Here is a 17,344-nt window from a genome sequence, read left to right on the forward strand (position 1 = left end):
TTGTGTACATATTACAATACATGTGAGATGTACAAAATCAGTTTGTTTATTTATTTATTTTTTTTAAAACACAATGTAAAACAAAAAAGCCACAAGTCGTAAACCCTCGCCCTTCATGATTTCCATTTTCCTTCTTCTCTCCTTGCATGAACAAAACCCAAAATGCTTGGAACCCTAGCTGTTGCCCCCTTCTTCTCGTTGTTGTTCTGTTTAACGGCGGCTGGCTTGATAGAACCTTGGTTTCTATAGCTAAAAAGTGAAGTTTGAGATGCCCGTGGGACACTTTGACCGGGTTCTTCTTGCTCAAAGATTGGGGTCAGAAGCGGAGCTCTCTTTCAACCAATCTGTGGAAAACGGCCTAAGGGAACAATTGGCACATGCGATAGAATGTTTCGCATCGATGAAGTCTGGCACTATGCTCCCTCTTCTTCTTTGTCTCCATTCGGCTAACAATTGCAGCAGTGGAGTGTCCTTTCAGCAAGCGATCGGAACAGTGAATCTCTCTCTTCTCCGTTTCCATCTATAAGTTTTTTTTTTTCAAAGGATGCCAAGATATACATTGATTTGTCTCTATTTGCTTGTATTTTATTTTTTTTTATTTTTTTATTCACGATTGTTGTGGTTTTATTTTTTATGGGGTTGGGGGCTTGTGAAGTGGATTACTCTTTCCCATTTGAAGAAGAATTGTTTCTGGGAAACAAATTTAGATTAATATAGGAATGGTTTGATTGTAGCTATCATATTGAAATCAATCCAAACCCATATCTTAGTATGGATGCCTCCCTTGAATCTCAATCCTATTTTTCGATGAGAATCCCAATCAGGGCCAATCACGGCGGGCTTGGGTTGGGTTGAGCCCGTCAAGGTTAGGATCAGGGTTGAAGTTTCTAGGCCCTGATTCAAGGTCAGGTCAGGTCAGGTCAGGGCGGGCTTGGGCTAAACTAGGAGAATTCAAGGTTGTGTTGGGGTTTTAAAAAGCCCGGCCCAACCCGGCCCTGTTGCAACCCTATGGAAGACGGTGGTCAAAACCAAAGACAGATTGTTTGAGTGGTTACTTATGCCATTCAGATTATCTAATGCACCTTCCACCTTCATGTGATTCATGATTCACGTTTTGAAGCCATATCTTGGGTGCTTTGTAATCGGAGATTGAGAGTGCACTACTGAACTCTTAACGCTACAAAGAAGCTGAAGATGAAGAAGAAGCAGAATAAAATAAGAATAAAGTAGAAGGTAGAAGGTACGTAGCTGGGTAGGTAAGGTTCGGACTGGCGTGTCGCTTTCCTAACAAGCTCCCCAGGTCCCCCACCTACATGTCCTATGAATCATGACGGCTTTACTTTACGGTAAAGGGACTGGTATCGGTCGCCGGCGAAACCAATACTTATACGGATCAACTGTATCGGTCAATACTGAATTAAAACACTGGTCTCTTCTCCATTGAAAACCCACATTCGTACCAAATCTGCCAATCTGTGTCGGTTCAATATTGAATCAAAACACTCTTTTTTTTTTCCATTAAAAAACCCATATTCGTACCAAATCGGCCGATATATAACGGTCAGGCGGTCGATACTGATATTGATACGATTTCCTACATCCATTTTGCAAGTGATTTTTTTCTTCTTGCCTGAGAGGTTTGGGCGAATTATTACATGGGTTGGGCTTGGGCCATCATTGAGTTTCTTTCCCTGGCTAGTATTCACGGTCTGGAATGAACGATAACAATTCAAATGAAGCCAAGATCGAGACAGATGCGAAAAACCCGGTGATTTCTGTGTCATTGGGAGAGGAGAAGAGAACCTCGACGAAGCTCAAGTTTATCTTCAGGTGAGTTCGATCTCTACTCAAATCTCTGTCTCTCATCTCTCTCTCGCTCTCTCTTTCTGTCGAAGTAAACCCAGAAAACCCAAACCCTACTCTGCTTCTTCTCCTCATCACTGCAATGGTGTAACTCTAACCCTTAGTTCAGCAATGGCACGAAAGTCTCTCCGCCTATGTTGGTCCGGAGCGGAAGCGTTTCGTGATTCCAACTTGATTCCTCAACCTCGCGATCTTCATTTCTCTGCTCAAGAAAGCCGAAGAGGAATTCGGGTATCAAGCCTATGGCAGCCTCGCTTTGCCTTGAGAAGTGGGATTTTTTAAAGAGCTTCTGAAGGTTTTTGAGAAGGATGAACAAAGGTTCAGGAGGTTGGAGTTGGATGAGTTCTCGAAGATGTTCTCTGAAGTGGGTCTTGATTCGTGTAAGGAAGGGAACAACTTTTGCAGTGGATTCACTCCCCTGTTGCAGAAAGCTAGGGTTTGATGATGATCTTGGTTCTAGTCGAATCCCCTCTCCCTTTTCACTCGGATGATCTTCCATGGTTGTGGGTTCTTTTAGGATTATGGAGGGGAAAAAAACAGGGTTTGGAAAGGAGAACGCAGTGCAAGATTGGTAGGAGGGGGGTTTTTTTTCTTCTTTTTTTTCCCCCCTTTTCTTTTTTGAAATCATCCATGAGTCCCAATCTTGAATGGTGGGTTTCAATGAGATGTTTAGCTGCTAAACTTTCTAGGGTTTTAGAGGAAACTATATGTCACATGTTTGAAGAACAATGAAGTTGAGGATAATATTTCAGAATTTGATTTAATTTTTGTTGCTAAGTTTTCAGCTTATCCTCGCACACACAGACTCTCTCTCTCTCTCTCTCTCTCTCTCTCTCTCTCTCTCCCTCTCTTTGAAATTTTGAATTCAATTTGATTTTTTTACTTCCAAGAATCTCAAACTGGGCTTGTCTCTAATCTCATGGTTTTAATGGAAAAAATTAATAATCTCCATTGCAAGCACAGATTATGACTGATTGTGTGTATTTCAAATTTTAGTTGCGTATGCAGATTGGAGTCTACAGGGTTGATTCAGTTTACTAATTTCTATCGAGAAATTCTTTTTCCAACTGTATGAGTTCTTCCAAAAGGCATTCTTGTGTTGTCATTGTTAGCCAAAAATCTCATGTGTTGCCGCCACACAGAGAGAGCACACAACACAGAGAGCATGTAATGGTGGTGCCATCATGGGATTCCCTACTTAATTTTGTTTTGTTGCAATGATTCATAAAACAGTGTATTTCTTTAATTGTACACCTACAAAAGAGGAATTGATTAAGGGAGAAAGAGTATATTCATAAAAGAATGTCTTTCTTTGATTTAGATGGAAATGCTTTACCAAACAAATTTAGCTGGCAATGGTGTTATTGTAATTAATATCAAATAGAGAAGAACAAGTTTTATTTACCAAACACCATTTTCGTTCTAAACACATTCTTGAGACCATTACTGAACGGTCATTTTCGGTCACAGAACATCATTCCAGATCAAAAACACCAAAGAATGTTTTTAATAAAAAACGGGGGTTCTTTGTTCAAACCGTTATCAAACGTATCCTAAGTTCCTTAGCCATATTAGGGGTCAACTATGGAAGAGTGTCAAGACTACACATCAGTATAGCACCATATTTCGCCCCAAACTAATGGACAGAGTGAAGTTGTACATCGATCCTTGGGAAATCTGTTGAGGACCTTGATTGATGATAATCCCCGCTGTTGGGAAGGGCGTCTATCACTTGGTGAGTTTGCTTACAACTGTTCGGTGAACTATTCTACAGGTTACAACCCATTTTTTTATTGTTTATGGAAGGCAACCAAATATGACACTCGACCTTGTACCAGTTCCATTTTCTAAAAAACATATTGCCTAGGTTGAAGACATTGTGTCTCAAATGAAAAGCTTGTACATGATAATGTTCGCCACAAGCTGGATCGTAAGTCTGAAACCTATAAGGCGGCTATATCGAACAGTGGCATCGTGAAATCATATTTGAGCTCGGTGATTTTATGTGCTTACAGAATGACAACCCCCCCCCCCCCCTTTGGTTGGAAGCTACAACAAGCTTAGTGATCAGAAGCTTACTGTACAGAAAATAAACAAAACCACATGATTCTTATTCGAACTGTAAATACCAATAAAGTTATTCTTTTGCATGCAGGTTTCCGTTTCAAAACTGAACTAATTTCACCAATTTAAAATGGTTAGTCACTCCAGGAAGTAAACTGTGAATGACCCACATGTAAACTTCGACACCAACGGTTGGCGCCCCAGTCATGATGAAGACTGTATGACCAGGTTTCTATCCACATTCTCTGGTTTCATTGCCTGAATTTCAATATGAACGGGTTTCTACTTTCTACCTTCTACCCTAAATTTCAGTTTTCCGTAAGCAGGACTTCATTTTCCTCTTCTCTAAACATTTATGTTTACCCTAAGAATATACCGTAATGTTATTCAGAATGTATTCTCAGAGAGGGGTAATCTATTCTCCAATATACAAATTCCAAATTTCAATATACAAATTCCAAATTCCAAACTACAAGCAAGAAATTGGTTGAAGTGTTGAACTAATCGAAGTCCACTTAAATGCAAACTTAAACATTTAACCACTTTAATCACTAATTTTCCAGGGAATCTTTCATTAGACAGAGATTAATACCTCAAGGTTCACCCTTCAAATATTCATACTTGAAATAGGATTCTTCGAGAGACTTCTATTCTGATTGGGATTCAAAACAAGAGCTACAGGGATTCTTTCCCACATGTGCCCATCATCACTTAAACTACTGAATCAACCATGTTTTTCTCACCCCTCCCTCCCCCCCCCTCCCCCTCCAAAAAAAGGGATTACAGGTGTGATTTGAACGACTATGCTACCACCAAAGTTCAAAAGCCATAATTCCAAATAGAAATATATTAGAAATTTAATCCTTACACAAGATATTGTTTACCTTCTCATTATTAAATTAATTATCCATCCAAGTTTAGCACTATATAAGATAAGTTTTCTCAGACCATATTTCCCAATGCTACCCATTCAAAAGAAAACCTCTCATAATTTAGGGACCTCTTATAATTTAGGTGGTGAACAAAAATATGAAGCAAGAGGTACTATATGTCATAGAATATGGTGATGAAAACAACCATATATGCAGCACTCATACAAAATGGTGAACCAACCCTCAACAAGTTTTCTCAGAAACTTCCAAACGGTATAAAAAGTTGAGCATACAATGATCCCTCCTAAAGACAAGTAAACCCCTTATGCAGAACAAAGGCTCCAAGAAGAACATCAAAGACTGAGAGCAGAAATAACTCAAGAAAGGGAATAGTAAGAAAAGAACTAAAAACCCGGAAAACAAAATAAAGAACATCAAACAGTGACAAAAAAGGAAAAACAAAGCAAAATGTCTGGCTACCTCAGTAGTACTATCAACGTCTGGTAGTTTTCCCAATTCCTCGTTTCCCAGAGAACAAGTGTTTTGGCCTCAATGTGGGAATGACCCTATCTGCCTCTCCCCGACGAGCATCTTTATTCCTCTTCATCACAGATTTCTTAGCAAGCTTCCACGCTTTAACTTTTTGTTTGGAGTCCCTGAAGCCTTCTCCTGGAACAAGTTCACTAGGTGGCCGTGACGTTGACCGGGATCGAGACCTCATCATCCGCAGCTTCTTGTTGGACTGGTCAATATCCATATCCATAGCATCACTGCCATCACCTCCTCTGGCCAATGACCTCTCCCTCTTCCGACCGACCCTAGAGACAGACCTGCTACGGGCCTCTTTAATGGCTGATGTGGGGTCCAAACCCAATGCAGATAGCTGCCTTCCCATCCTTTCGGATGTGAACTTCCTGTCTTTGTCAAATTTCCTTGGTACTGTAGGCCTGCTTTCTGCAGTACTCTTCTTGATCCTATGTTGTTGAATGAGCAAGCTTTTCTTTTTCCTGATCTCAGCCAATGCTTCCTTCTCTTCCGGTGTCAATTCCTGACCATCCATCTCAAAATCATCGTCTGCGTCTTGTTCAAGTTTTAGACCCTCTTCTCGTTCCAACTCCTCAAGCCTCTGCAAGATATCTGGATCAATGAAGTCATAAACATTGTGCCCCTCAATAAATTCTGGCATTATATCTTCTTTCCATTCTTCATTGGCTAAGATATGGTGCTTCCTCAAGCTAGCAGAGTAGACACCAGCCCCCCCATTCTCATCCTCCAAATCTTTTTCAAGCTTCTTCTTCTCTTCTCTGTCTCCTGCTTCCTTAGCTTTGGCTTCCAAAACTGCCTGAGGTATACAAGGAGGTCTCTCCTTTTCATCTCGCTTCTTTGGCATTGCAACATGAAATCGATTCAAGCAGTCATTGATCTTCTTTGACTTCATCTTCAATTCCACCCGTTGATCCAGTAACCTCTCACAGGCCGCATTCTTCACAGCAATAACCCCTTCCTCAGTTAAAGTGCTCATGGTCAAGAGTACTCCATCACTGTCAGTAGCCTCACCACCTTGACCTAATACCGTCTTCATTGCTTCAGCTTTCATCTCCATGACCAACTTCATGTCTTCTTCTGACAGCTCATCCAAAGGCTGCAAATCAGTCTTGTTACAGACTATAACCAGGGGCTTATTCATAAATAATGACTTGATGCTGTGGAAAAGAGCAGCCTGCTGGGCAATGGTATATCCACAAGATCCTGAGATGTCCAAGAAGAACAATACTGCAGCTCGTAGATGAGCAAGAGCCGTGATACTGCACATCTCAATTATGTTACGATCTTCAAAAGGACGATCCAAAATCCCAGGCGTATCAATGACCTGGTACCTTAAGTACTTGTAGTCTGTGTGGCCAACAAATAGAGATTTTGTAGTGAAAGCATACGGCTGAACATCCACATCAGCCCTAGTGATCTTGTTGATGAAAGAGCTCTTGCCAACATTAGGATACCCACAGATCAAAATTGTTCGGGTGTTTGGATCAATTGAAGGTAGCCTTGCCATGTGCTGTCTGATCTGCTCTAGGTATGCCAAACTTGGGCCAATACGCTTGATCACAGTACACATGCGTCCAAGTGCCGCAACCTTTAGAGACTTGCATCGATAGAGCGAGTCCCCATACTTCAACAGCTTCACATAATCTTTTGATATCTTACCAATAAGGTTCCTTGCAGTGTTGATCTGACCAAGAGCAAGTTTGTAGTGGTCTTTGTTATAGAGGACATGGAGAAGGTCTCCATAGAATGGGTGGATGTCATCCAGCCGCGGGAATTCATCAATAATAGCAGAGAGCTTATCATGAAAGTTCTGTTGGGTGTATTTCACCTTGCGCATATAGAACTGCCGCAGGCGAGATATGGCATAACCCTTGTGGACAACAGTTGGTGTCTGGCGTTGGGTACGGGAAAGGATGATATCAATGAAGTCCTTGCCGGAGGGGACGACAGTGATCTTCTTGAAGTTGTATTGCACCATCTTTACAATCTCTGTTTACACTGAAAAATATATTGCATATTTATTAAATGCACTAAAATTAGCTAATTTCAAGAAACAAGTATCATTATCCAGAAAAATATGAGCCCCAAAGATTATTATTTAAGACTTCCAGATGCAAATCACATTGAATCTGACACAAGTTGTATTGCACCATCTTTACAATCTCTGTTCACACTGAAAAATATATTGCACATCTACTAAATGCACTAAAATTAGCTAATTTTATTCATTCACCCAACAAAAAAAAGCTAATTTCCAGAAACAAGTATCATTATCCAGAAAAATATAAGCCCTAAAGATTATTATTTAAGATTTCCAGATGCAAATCACATTGAATCTGACACAAGCATATAATAAAACCATATATGAACATACAATCGACTTGTGAGCTGTGATGCATATAACTCAAAAGGGAAACAAAAAGCAAGAAAATTTTAAATGAAACAGAAAGAACTTTAACTAATCTAGTGTAACCTAAGGTATGGAACTCGCAGAGACAACAAGAAGAGCAAGAACTGGGCTGCCTCGGATATCTAAGTGCAGAAAATCACGGGTTAGAGTTCTTGAAACATTATCGAAGCAGAGGACTCTTGTTAGAGATGTAATAAAGTATAGAAAATGTATGGCAGCAAATACAGAAACGTTGGGGCAGAGAGAGAGAGAGAGAGAATCAACCTTACGGTGTGATTTAGGGCAGCCACTAATTGATCGTGAGAAAGAGAAAGGGAGAGAGAGCGCTTACAGGTTACAGGCCTCCTTTGGTCTTTGGATCAGCGGATGGGATGGGATGGGATGGGATTGAAGCTCAACCTTTGGCCGCCTTTCTCCGTTTCTCAGTCCGTCTCTCTTCTAGTTTCCCTCCCCTCTCGAAAAGACTAAATTCTAAAACCCTAGTTTTTTTTTATCTGTTTTAGGTAAGATAAAAGCCTAGCTATATAATCCTCCAAAGAAATTTACCAAAAAAAATGGTTTTTTTTTTTTTTTCTTTCCCCAAATGGAGGGAGGGGCGTGGGCCGCGTCGCGCTGCCTCGACACATGGGACGATCCCCATGAAATGAGAAATGACAGAATTGAGCTCCTCTAAAGGGAGACCAGCACGCCCAAGATGTATCCAACCGTTGGGCAGTGCTATACACATCCCTAGACATGCAACAAGATGTGTGCAGTACAGCCCAACCCTTGGATGCCCCTTGGGCACTCCCTGGGCACTGAGCTCCCTGGAGAGGAGTCGGATCTGAAATGACACCCTCATTGATTCTCACACGCACAAGGGTCATGCCAGATTTGTATCATCCCCTTATATGCCTCCTTTTTATTTTGGTAAGATTTATATGCCTCCTTAACTGCATGAAACTACATAGTCCATCCCAATGGTGGTAGGGATGTAAATGCATAACTGAAAATCCGTGTCCGATCCATATTCGAATAAGTTGAGTTTTTGAATCTAGAAATCCGATTGTAAAATATGATTAGTTTAATATTTTTGTAAAAACATATGATATATTATTATATTATCACACTTTTATAAGGATATTTTGGTAATCGGAGTCAATAATTAGGAATCGGAGTTAGAAATCGGTAATCGATATAGGTCAAATTTATTTACTAATCGAATAGTTTATCAGATCGAATAATATCCGGATATCCGATAAATTTCCGAATTCAGATACGATACTAATTTTTAAAATTTCGTAGGTGAAAAAAGTATGGTGCTCGAACCAAATGATCCCAAAACTTCTTCCATCTCCAATTCATTTCCCTTGGCCATGGTCGTTGCACCACCTTTTAAAGACACACAACTTGTGTCAAGGGGCGACCTTTTCTCTTATAACTGACCCTTTAATTTTGGCTTTTCAGGTATCGTTTGTTTTTTATATCTCAAAACTGTGGTTCTGTTTGTATTTAATAGGCTTTGTTTTTTCTCATAAAAAAAAATACATGCAAAGAGGGCCAGTCCAGAGAAAAATGGCAAGAGAATACTAGAAAGCAAAATAACCTCAACGCAAAAAGAAGAAGTAGCATGACTAGCATGGTTCGTGATCTCGGTATCGGTTGGATCGGATCGGATCGGTCGATATGGATCGAGATCACCTAAACTCGGGCAAATATGACACTTTTGTTCCTGTTTTTTTTTTTTTTTTTTTTTTTTTTTTAAATTACATTTTTACCCCTATTCATACAGCTGGATCGAATCGATATCGAGCTCGATCTCGACCGATACTGATCCAATCCAACCAAAATCGGATGATCCGATCCGATACCTCCAACCATGATGACTAGTATCCATGATCCTTAAGCACTAGAAGTAGTAAATGAATGTGTTATAGTCGATCTGGAATCATCCATCCCGGCTCCTTGCAACAATGGTAGTAGATTCTCTCTCGGGGTTGGAGGTCTAATAGAAATCACATCAAATCTTCCCTGCTCTATAATCAATCTAGGAGTTTAAAGTATTGTGAGTGGTGGTCTTCTACCAAATCAAAATTTCATCTTGCTTCTTATCTTAGATTTTGATTGAGTAATTGAAGGCAAAGCTGCCTAAATTGCTTATATGTATCATAGTTGGAATACCAGGTTTTCTGAATCAACTCGTCTTTCAGAAAAGTCTGGTGACTCGGTCTTGTCAAACCCGGTCAAGGCGAGTCATTTTTTTAAAAAAAAACTTTTTAATGCAATAGATATGTATAAATTAATGAAATAAATCAGAAAAATACAAAAAAAAAATAAAAAATTCAAGGAATCACATATCAATGCATTTTGAGTTTATACCATTGAACAAGAGAGGGGAGGCGAGGAGTTGAGGGTTTCTTACTGTTTTAGACTACAGATTTACTATTTAACTCAATTCAGTTTTTAAGTGAACTGACTTTATGGTTTTTTTAAAAATGACTAGATTTGTCGAGTTTGTCATGACTCATGTAAAAATACCGAGTCTTATTTAACTCGGACGATTTATGACTCATTCTCGTCATTTTTTATTCTGAACTAGTCCACACAACTCTTGACCAGATTTCTCAAAATTTTGACTCGACTCGAGTGACTCGCCAACCTAAACCAAGCCAGCCCAGCCTAGGCTAGTCCATTCCATACTTTTCTCCTTAAAAACTTGGTATTAAATGTCAATGCCTATAACCAAATTTTTTTTGTTGTTTCATTTAAGAATATGTTTCATATCGTGATGGTGATGGTGCTGCTTGGCAGTGACACCCACGTGTTTCATTCTCTCACAACTCACAACTCACAACTCACAACATAAACATTGATGTTCCAACAATCACAAGCTTCTACGTTGGCTAGTTGCTTTACCAAAAAAAAAAAAAAAAACGTTGGCTAGTTGTAATTTCTATTGAATTGCAATCACGTTTTTGTTATGTAATAAATTCTAGTTTCTTAATTAGTATACAGTAGCACCAGTGGTCTAGTGGTAGAATAGTACCCTGCCACGGTACAGACCCGGGTTCGATTCCCGGCTGGTGCATTCTTTTTCAATTTCTCCCAAAATCCACCCTTTTCATGGTTGGGTATCCGAGCTCAGGTCGGCCAAATAAGATGCATTTACCTAGTTTTTTCATAGGGGTGTCAATCGGTCGGGTTCGGTCGGTCTCGGTCGGGCCTAGACGGGCCTCACCAATTTTATAGGCTGCACCGTGTCCGACCGTTTAGGTGTTCGGGCTTGCATTGGGCGGACATGGTACTGTTTAATTTCGGTCGGTCGGTGTTCGGTCTTTAATCGGGACAGCCTTATTCAAGGTAAACGGGTCTTAAACGGGCCTCGGTCGGGCTAATGGCCTATTTAACTCTAAACGGACACTAAACGGGCACTAAACGGTGTGAAAAGTAATATCAGTCCCATTTCCCATGTCCACAAACTATAACGTCCCATGTCCCATGTCCTATTTAAAAAAAAATAAGAAAAAAGGAAAAAAGAAGTGCAATTTTGCTGTGTGACTGTGTGAGACTCAAAGACTGAAATTTTGATTTTGTGAGATTGAATAGAAAAAAAAAAAAAGAGGTGGAATTTGGAAGGTTAGTTAGGGTTAATGGTTTTTTTTTTGGTAAATAATTAGGGTTAATGGTTAGTCATTTAGGAGGGTTAGGTTACCTGGGTTGTTACTTGTTAGGGAGTTGGAAGTTGGAACGTGTATACGTTTGGGAATTTTCTCTGGGGTTGGGGGTAGAATAGGTAATAATAATCGGGCTTAGGGGGTCGGGTTTAAACGGGGCAAAGGGGGTCGGGCTCGGTCGGGCCTTTAAACGGGCGGGTCGGTCGGGCACCCGACGGTGTTACTTCCAGCACCGGGAACGACCGTTTATAAACGGGTCGGGCTGAAGCCCGGCACGTTTATTAATCGGGTCGGGCCGGTTCGATCTTTAAACGGCCGGGTGGGGTCGGGTCTGCCGGTGCGGGCCTGGCATTGACACCCCTATTTTTTCATACGAAGTCTGTTTTTATTACCATTTTAGCTACCGATCCAAAAAGCGATGCCGGAGTAAAGTTGGATAATCCTAAAGACATCACACATGAGTTTGCCTCTCATCTTAAGAACATTTTCATCACTTCAAACCCATTGGATGCTTCTTTTGAGGAGAGTTTGTTTGAGCTAGTTTTAAATGATGGGGACAGAAACCTTATCTGTGCCCCCCCCCCCCTTGCGGGGTTAGATGAGATCAAGAAGGTGGTCTTTCCTATGGGCCCTCTCAAAGTTCTTGGAGTGGATGGCTTTCAAGCCTGCTTTTACCAAAACTTCTGGGAACTGGTAAACTCCAATGTTCTTTCCTTTGTCTCTAATTTCTTCATGGGAAAGTCACTCCCCTTCGGAGTTAACCATACCCTACTCTGTCTTATTCCCAAAAAAAGAAGAATCAGTCAGGGTGACTGATTTTAGACCAATCATTCTTTGCAATGTCTCATATAAAATTCTTGCGAAGGTTTTGGCCAAAAGGTTAAAAGGGTTTCTTCCTTTTTTTATTTCTCCCTTTCAAGCTGCCTTCATCCCTGGCAAGCAAATAGCTGACAACATTGTTATTGCTCAAGAGATTTTTTGTTATTTATCTCACAAGAAAGGTAAAATTGGCAACGTTGCTATCAAATTAGATATGTCGAAAGCTGTTGGATTTATGTGTCCATCAAACCCGGTTCAGTCCAGTTCAATCCGATTTTACTTTGTATTAAATTTTTATATATTTTGGTTTAATATTATCACATGCGATATAAATTTTTTGAGCATTATGTGTTCGTAAGTGTTACTTTAAATGGTAGTCACGATTAGGGTTTGGGTTGGGCACCCTTATCATATGGTCGTCGCATTAGCTATGCCTAGACATGTGATGTCAGGGTACGAATGCGAGTACTCACATGTTCGATGTGTGTATTGGTAAAGAATCTACTTTGTCGATTCCCTCATGTGTTACTGCCAGATGTAGGAAAGGATAGACATGAGTCACAGTGACCATGTACCCGAGAAGACCCTGTCACTGCAAAGTGTGACCGCATTCTTTGGTTCATCAATGACTGAGACTCAAGTGAGTCAAAGCCAATGTTCTGGGAATGCGCGAACACTTTGTGAGTGAAGGAGTTACTCAACATGGTCACCACTGTCCGATTGGGGAACACCAAGTTTGAAGTTGTTTGTGAATGGTCGGATCAGAATCTGGATCCAATGCTGTTTTGGAAATGTTTTTTGCAAAACCTATTTTACATAAAATAATAGCTTATATGTAGTTATTTAATTAAAATATTTTATCGAGTTTTGCAGCACCCAATCAGATACACAGACACTCTTGTATGGACATGTACTATGGAATGGGGTTTGACAGTACTAGTGTACATGCCCTAGATTCCATAATGATGGTGTTGATTAGTGGGGGGTTGTACATGATAATAAATTATCATGTATTTGGAATTTGCTAAAATAATTGGTTATTTATTTAATTAATGGATATGGTGCTAATTGTAATTATTCATAAATTAAAATAATTAATTAATTATATTATTCCCTAGTAGATTCTGCTTCTTCACCAATTAGAAGCACTTTGAGTTTAAACAGAAAAGCCAACAAAGAGAGAGAGAGAGTCGGGCTCTCACAGGGATTTTTCCCATTCAGGGTTTTAGAAACCCTAGCTTTATAAGAAGTTAAAAAACACAAAGGGGGAGGGGGGCAGTGCTCCATGTTTTTGGCTGCCCCCCTTTGGACGAATTTTTGGCTCTCCCCTCTCTCTCTTGTGATCTATTATCTTCCCTTCTTCTAGCTCTCTAGACTTTTGAGAGTTAGGGTTTTGGAAACCCAGATCTATGACTGAGGAACTAAAGAGGATCTAGAATTGACTTGAAGAACCTTGGCTGCACCATTGTAGGTTCAGATCTATTTACTTGGAGTGCTCGTTGGAAGAAGAACCATTGTCTATTGGAGGAGCAACACTTGAGGTTCATCAGGTTAACAAATTTATGTCAATTCCTATTGTTTTAATTTTATGATTATTCATGGGATGTGAAAGTAACCCGAATCGATTGTTTTTCCGCTGCTTATTTGGGTATGGGATGGATCCCTCTTTCCATGGGATGGAATGGAGATGTGTTTTCTCTATGATATGGATCCCTTTATTTTATGGGACGTCAAAGAGATGGACTGGGCATTGGTTTGTCATACCAAACCCTAATAGGATCCTAGCAGGGCACCATGGACGACCATGAAAAGCCCTAAAACTTGAAATTAGGATGCCCAAGCCAGTTTGGGGTGCCCTAGGGCAACCTTGAGATTCCCTAGGGACAACCCTGGAGATTCCAAGAATTGGAAACTTTAAAAATATAATTTATTAGTTTCCCAAGGTAACCCACCATGAACAATCCCATGGACCGTAGCATTGCCTAGAAAAGCTTATGACTGGGTAGAATAGAGTCCTATTACATGACTCTTTAATTTCTTAGGCTTTGGTCGGCAGTAGGGTGACCTTGTTCAAAATCTTATTCCAACCCCTTCTTTCTCAATTAAAATGAATGGCAGCCCTTTTGATTTTTTCACGGCCACTAGAGGAATCCGACAGGGTTGCGCTCTAAGCTCTTATCTGTTCTTACTGACCATAGAAGTTCTCTCTTGACTTCTTAAAATCTATAGGGACTTGGGTATGTTCAGGGGTATTAAGGTTGCTAGATCCGCCCCTGAAATCTCACACCTTTTACAGATGATACCTTTATTTTTTGCAGAGCCTCCGAGAATGACATCCTTACTATAAAGGCTACATTGGATTTATTTGCTGACCGCTCGGGTCAAGAGATAAACTTTGGAAAGAGTGGTATGTTCTTTAGTAGAAATGTTCCCGTTACTGAAAGAGCCAAGCTTTGCTCTTTTATTAGGATATCTAGTTACCAATCTAACTCTACTTATCTTGGCACCAATCTCATTCATTCTCGCTCCAAGACAAAGGAATTATCTGGAATTGTCAATTGATTAAAATCTAGATTGTCCACATAAAAAGCTAACCAACTTTATTTTGCAGGTCGTAAAGTTCTTATTCAGTCAGTTTTAAGCTCTATTCCGGCTTATCCAATGTCAACTTTTTGTTTTCTCTTAAAATCTGCAAAGGTATTGATTCTGTTTGCCTCATTTTTTTGGAATGGAAGCACTGGCACTGGAAAAAAAAAAAAAAAAGTCATCTTATCGCCTGGGACAAATTTTTCTCTTTATCCTTAGGGGTCTAGGTATTAGGAAAGCTGAGATTCATAACAAGTCTTTATTACTCAAGTTAGGATGGAGACTTATAAATAATACTGATGACCTTTGGGCTAAGATTTTAAAGGCTAAATATTGTCCCCACACATCCATTATTGACCCTCATGTATACACAAAAAAAGGTTCCTGGTCGTGGAATGGTATAGTCCATATGCTACCAACCCTAAAAAATATGGTTCTTCTCTAAGTTGGTGATGATAGGACTTTTTCTGAAGGACTTCCTTTTTCTGGACTGACCCCTGGGTGAAATCAATTCATGGTCTTAGTTTAACCAATTTTCTGCATTATGATGTAAGAGGGGATTTGCTCTGTAAATATTTTGTTCATAATAGACTTAATAATTCTTCCATTCCCTCTTTTCTTCCTACTTGTTATGTATCTGCCTGTGCTATATTGACTTTAACTAAGAATGCAGATAGTTGGAGATGTTCTATCTCCAAAAATGGTAGATTCACAACTCGATTAGCAGCCGATTTTATTCAATCTTCTTTGAGACCATCTATACACGCTAGAAACTCATGTTGGTGGCCCTTTCTCTGGAAGCTTCCTATTCATCCAAAATTTAAACTATTTTTTTGGCGTATTTTACATGCAGGGATCCCTGTTAAAGCGACCATCTCGAAATGGATCCAGATCGATTCCCATTGTGTATTTTCTGGATCTTGTGTTGCATCCATATGGCATCTCTTCCTTTCATGTGATTGGTCTAAGCATATATGGGTGGCAGGCCCCCTGGGATTGAGAACAGAGTATCTCTCCCACTCCTCTTTGCTCCAGCTTTGTGTTTCTTTTCTCTCTGATAAACATCATAAAAAGGCTCTCTCTATATGGTTCTTCTCGGTCTTTATTATAGCATGTTATTTTATTTGGCACCTTAGAAATAAGGTGATACATGACTCTGTTAAGCCTGGTTCGATGTGGGTCATCAACAATATTCAAACTTGGTTATGTGACTTGAATATTTATCCTCCCCCCCCCCTCTACATCATCGTTTGAGATGTCTAATCCGGGCAGATGTGAGAACTCTATGTTGTTGGTGAAGCCTGATTTGGTCCAGAAAGTGCGATTGAGACCTTCAGAGGGCCGTTTCAGCCTCGAAACGACCTCAGAATACCAAAAATGGAGGGGCTCCACCCGTTGGCGTGGAGTTGTGTTGGGCTCGTCGAGATCTTATGAGTACTTTTGAGCCATGTGTTATGTTTTGGTCCGGCTCAGGTTTTTTGGCAATTTTTTGGGCTAGGGGCATTTGTGTACTTTCTGAGGTTAGGGTTTTCTTATATATTGTTCTTATCTCTTTGAGATAGGGTTATGAGGGTTTGTAACATTTTCAAAGAAAATAGTGAAACATGTTCTACTGCTCGGTCGTGGACGTAGCTTCCTTCTTGGAGGTGAACCATGTAAATCTCTGTGTTGTGCATTGTGTGTGCTCTCTCTATTTTCGTTTTTCTTCTGCAAATCGCCATTCTGTGCGTTGTTTTCTTAACACTCTACATTTTCATGCTTGGATTCAATGCCTATATTACACTATACTATTCTAATTTGCATAGGGACAGCCTCCTCTCCTTTAAAGAGATCAGGGTGGATGTATTCCATTTTGTTGGAAGGACAACTTATTTTGATAGCTGTAGGATTTTTTTGGAGACAGACCTTTTTGGACTAGCTCTGGGTCTAGATCATGCTTCTCAACTAGGTTACAAGAACAAGGAGATCTAATGTTGCAACAAGGATATTACTGCCATGATCCTAGCCCCAACTGCTATAGTGAGGTCGTGGTGTCTGATTCCTCTATTGCTGAAAGTGTCTCAATCTTCTTCAACCATTTCTATTCCTCCAACCAAGAATGGTCATATTTTGGATCTCTCTAACTTTTTAACTAGATATGTAACTGTTAACCAACAGATTTTTATTTTAAAGGGTAACATTGTACAGACTCATTTATCTTTCGTTTAATATACATCTTTTATTCTCATTAAAAAAAAAAAAAAAAAAAGAAGATGGACACAACTCCAACATTGAATCATCAGTCTGATACTTACTTAGTCCTCAAGCGAAGGACCCCATAGCCCAAACCCTATTGAAAAAATCACAAGACAAAAACAAATACCACATAGTCTCCATTCTTTGGTTGCAGAAAACACAAATCTCATGCTTGCTCCCCCAGCTGGCCAATTTAGCTTTACAGGGTACTTCTACATTAAACTCTTAAATTTAGTTTGAATGTTTAACTTCCTCATAAATTTCCACTACTTATTAATATTGAATGAAACTCCAAT

At 39.9% G+C, this 17,344-nt stretch overlaps 1 protein-coding gene, 1 long non-coding RNA gene and 1 other non-coding gene across 3 annotated transcripts; 1 reads left to right on the top strand and 2 right to left on the bottom strand.

Moving 5' to 3' along the window:
• Positions 1 to 2,130: 2,130 nt before the first annotated feature.
• Positions 2,131 to 10,348, bottom strand: LOC122651328. The gene is made up of 3 exons (XR_006331437.1): positions 10,339 to 10,348; positions 4,727 to 4,728; positions 2,131 to 2,312 (listed from the first exon to the last, which is right to left on the bottom strand). It is a non-coding gene; the product is annotated as an uncharacterized LOC122651328 (long non-coding RNA).
• On the bottom strand, positions 5,173 to 8,193 carry LOC122651327 (nucleolar GTP-binding protein 1-like). The gene is made up of 2 exons (XM_043844678.1): positions 8,087 to 8,193; positions 5,173 to 7,334 (listed from the first exon to the last, which is right to left on the bottom strand). The coding sequence occupies exon 2, from the start codon at positions 7,321 to 7,323 to the stop codon at positions 5,293 to 5,295; it is 2,031 nt and encodes a 676-aa protein (XP_043700613.1). The 5' UTR covers positions 7,324 to 7,334; positions 8,087 to 8,193; the 3' UTR covers positions 5,173 to 5,292.
• A 403-nt stretch (positions 10,349 to 10,751) lies between the features above and the next one.
• On the top strand, positions 10,752 to 10,822 carry TRNAG-GCC. Its single transcript has one exon. It is a non-coding gene; the product is annotated as a tRNA-Gly (tRNA).
• Positions 10,823 to 17,344: the final 6,522 nt, after the last annotated feature.

Source organism: Telopea speciosissima, chromosome 2 (assembly GCF_018873765.1).
Source record: "Telopea speciosissima isolate NSW1024214 ecotype Mountain lineage chromosome 2, Tspe_v1, whole genome shotgun sequence".
Taxonomy (NCBI): domain Eukaryota; kingdom Viridiplantae; phylum Streptophyta; class Magnoliopsida; order Proteales; family Proteaceae; genus Telopea; species Telopea speciosissima.

Coding starts and splice junctions, on each gene's coding strand:
- LOC122651327 (XM_043844678.1), bottom strand. CDS start 7,323: ATGGTGCAATACAACTTCAAGAAGATCACTGTCGTCCCCTCCGGCAAG.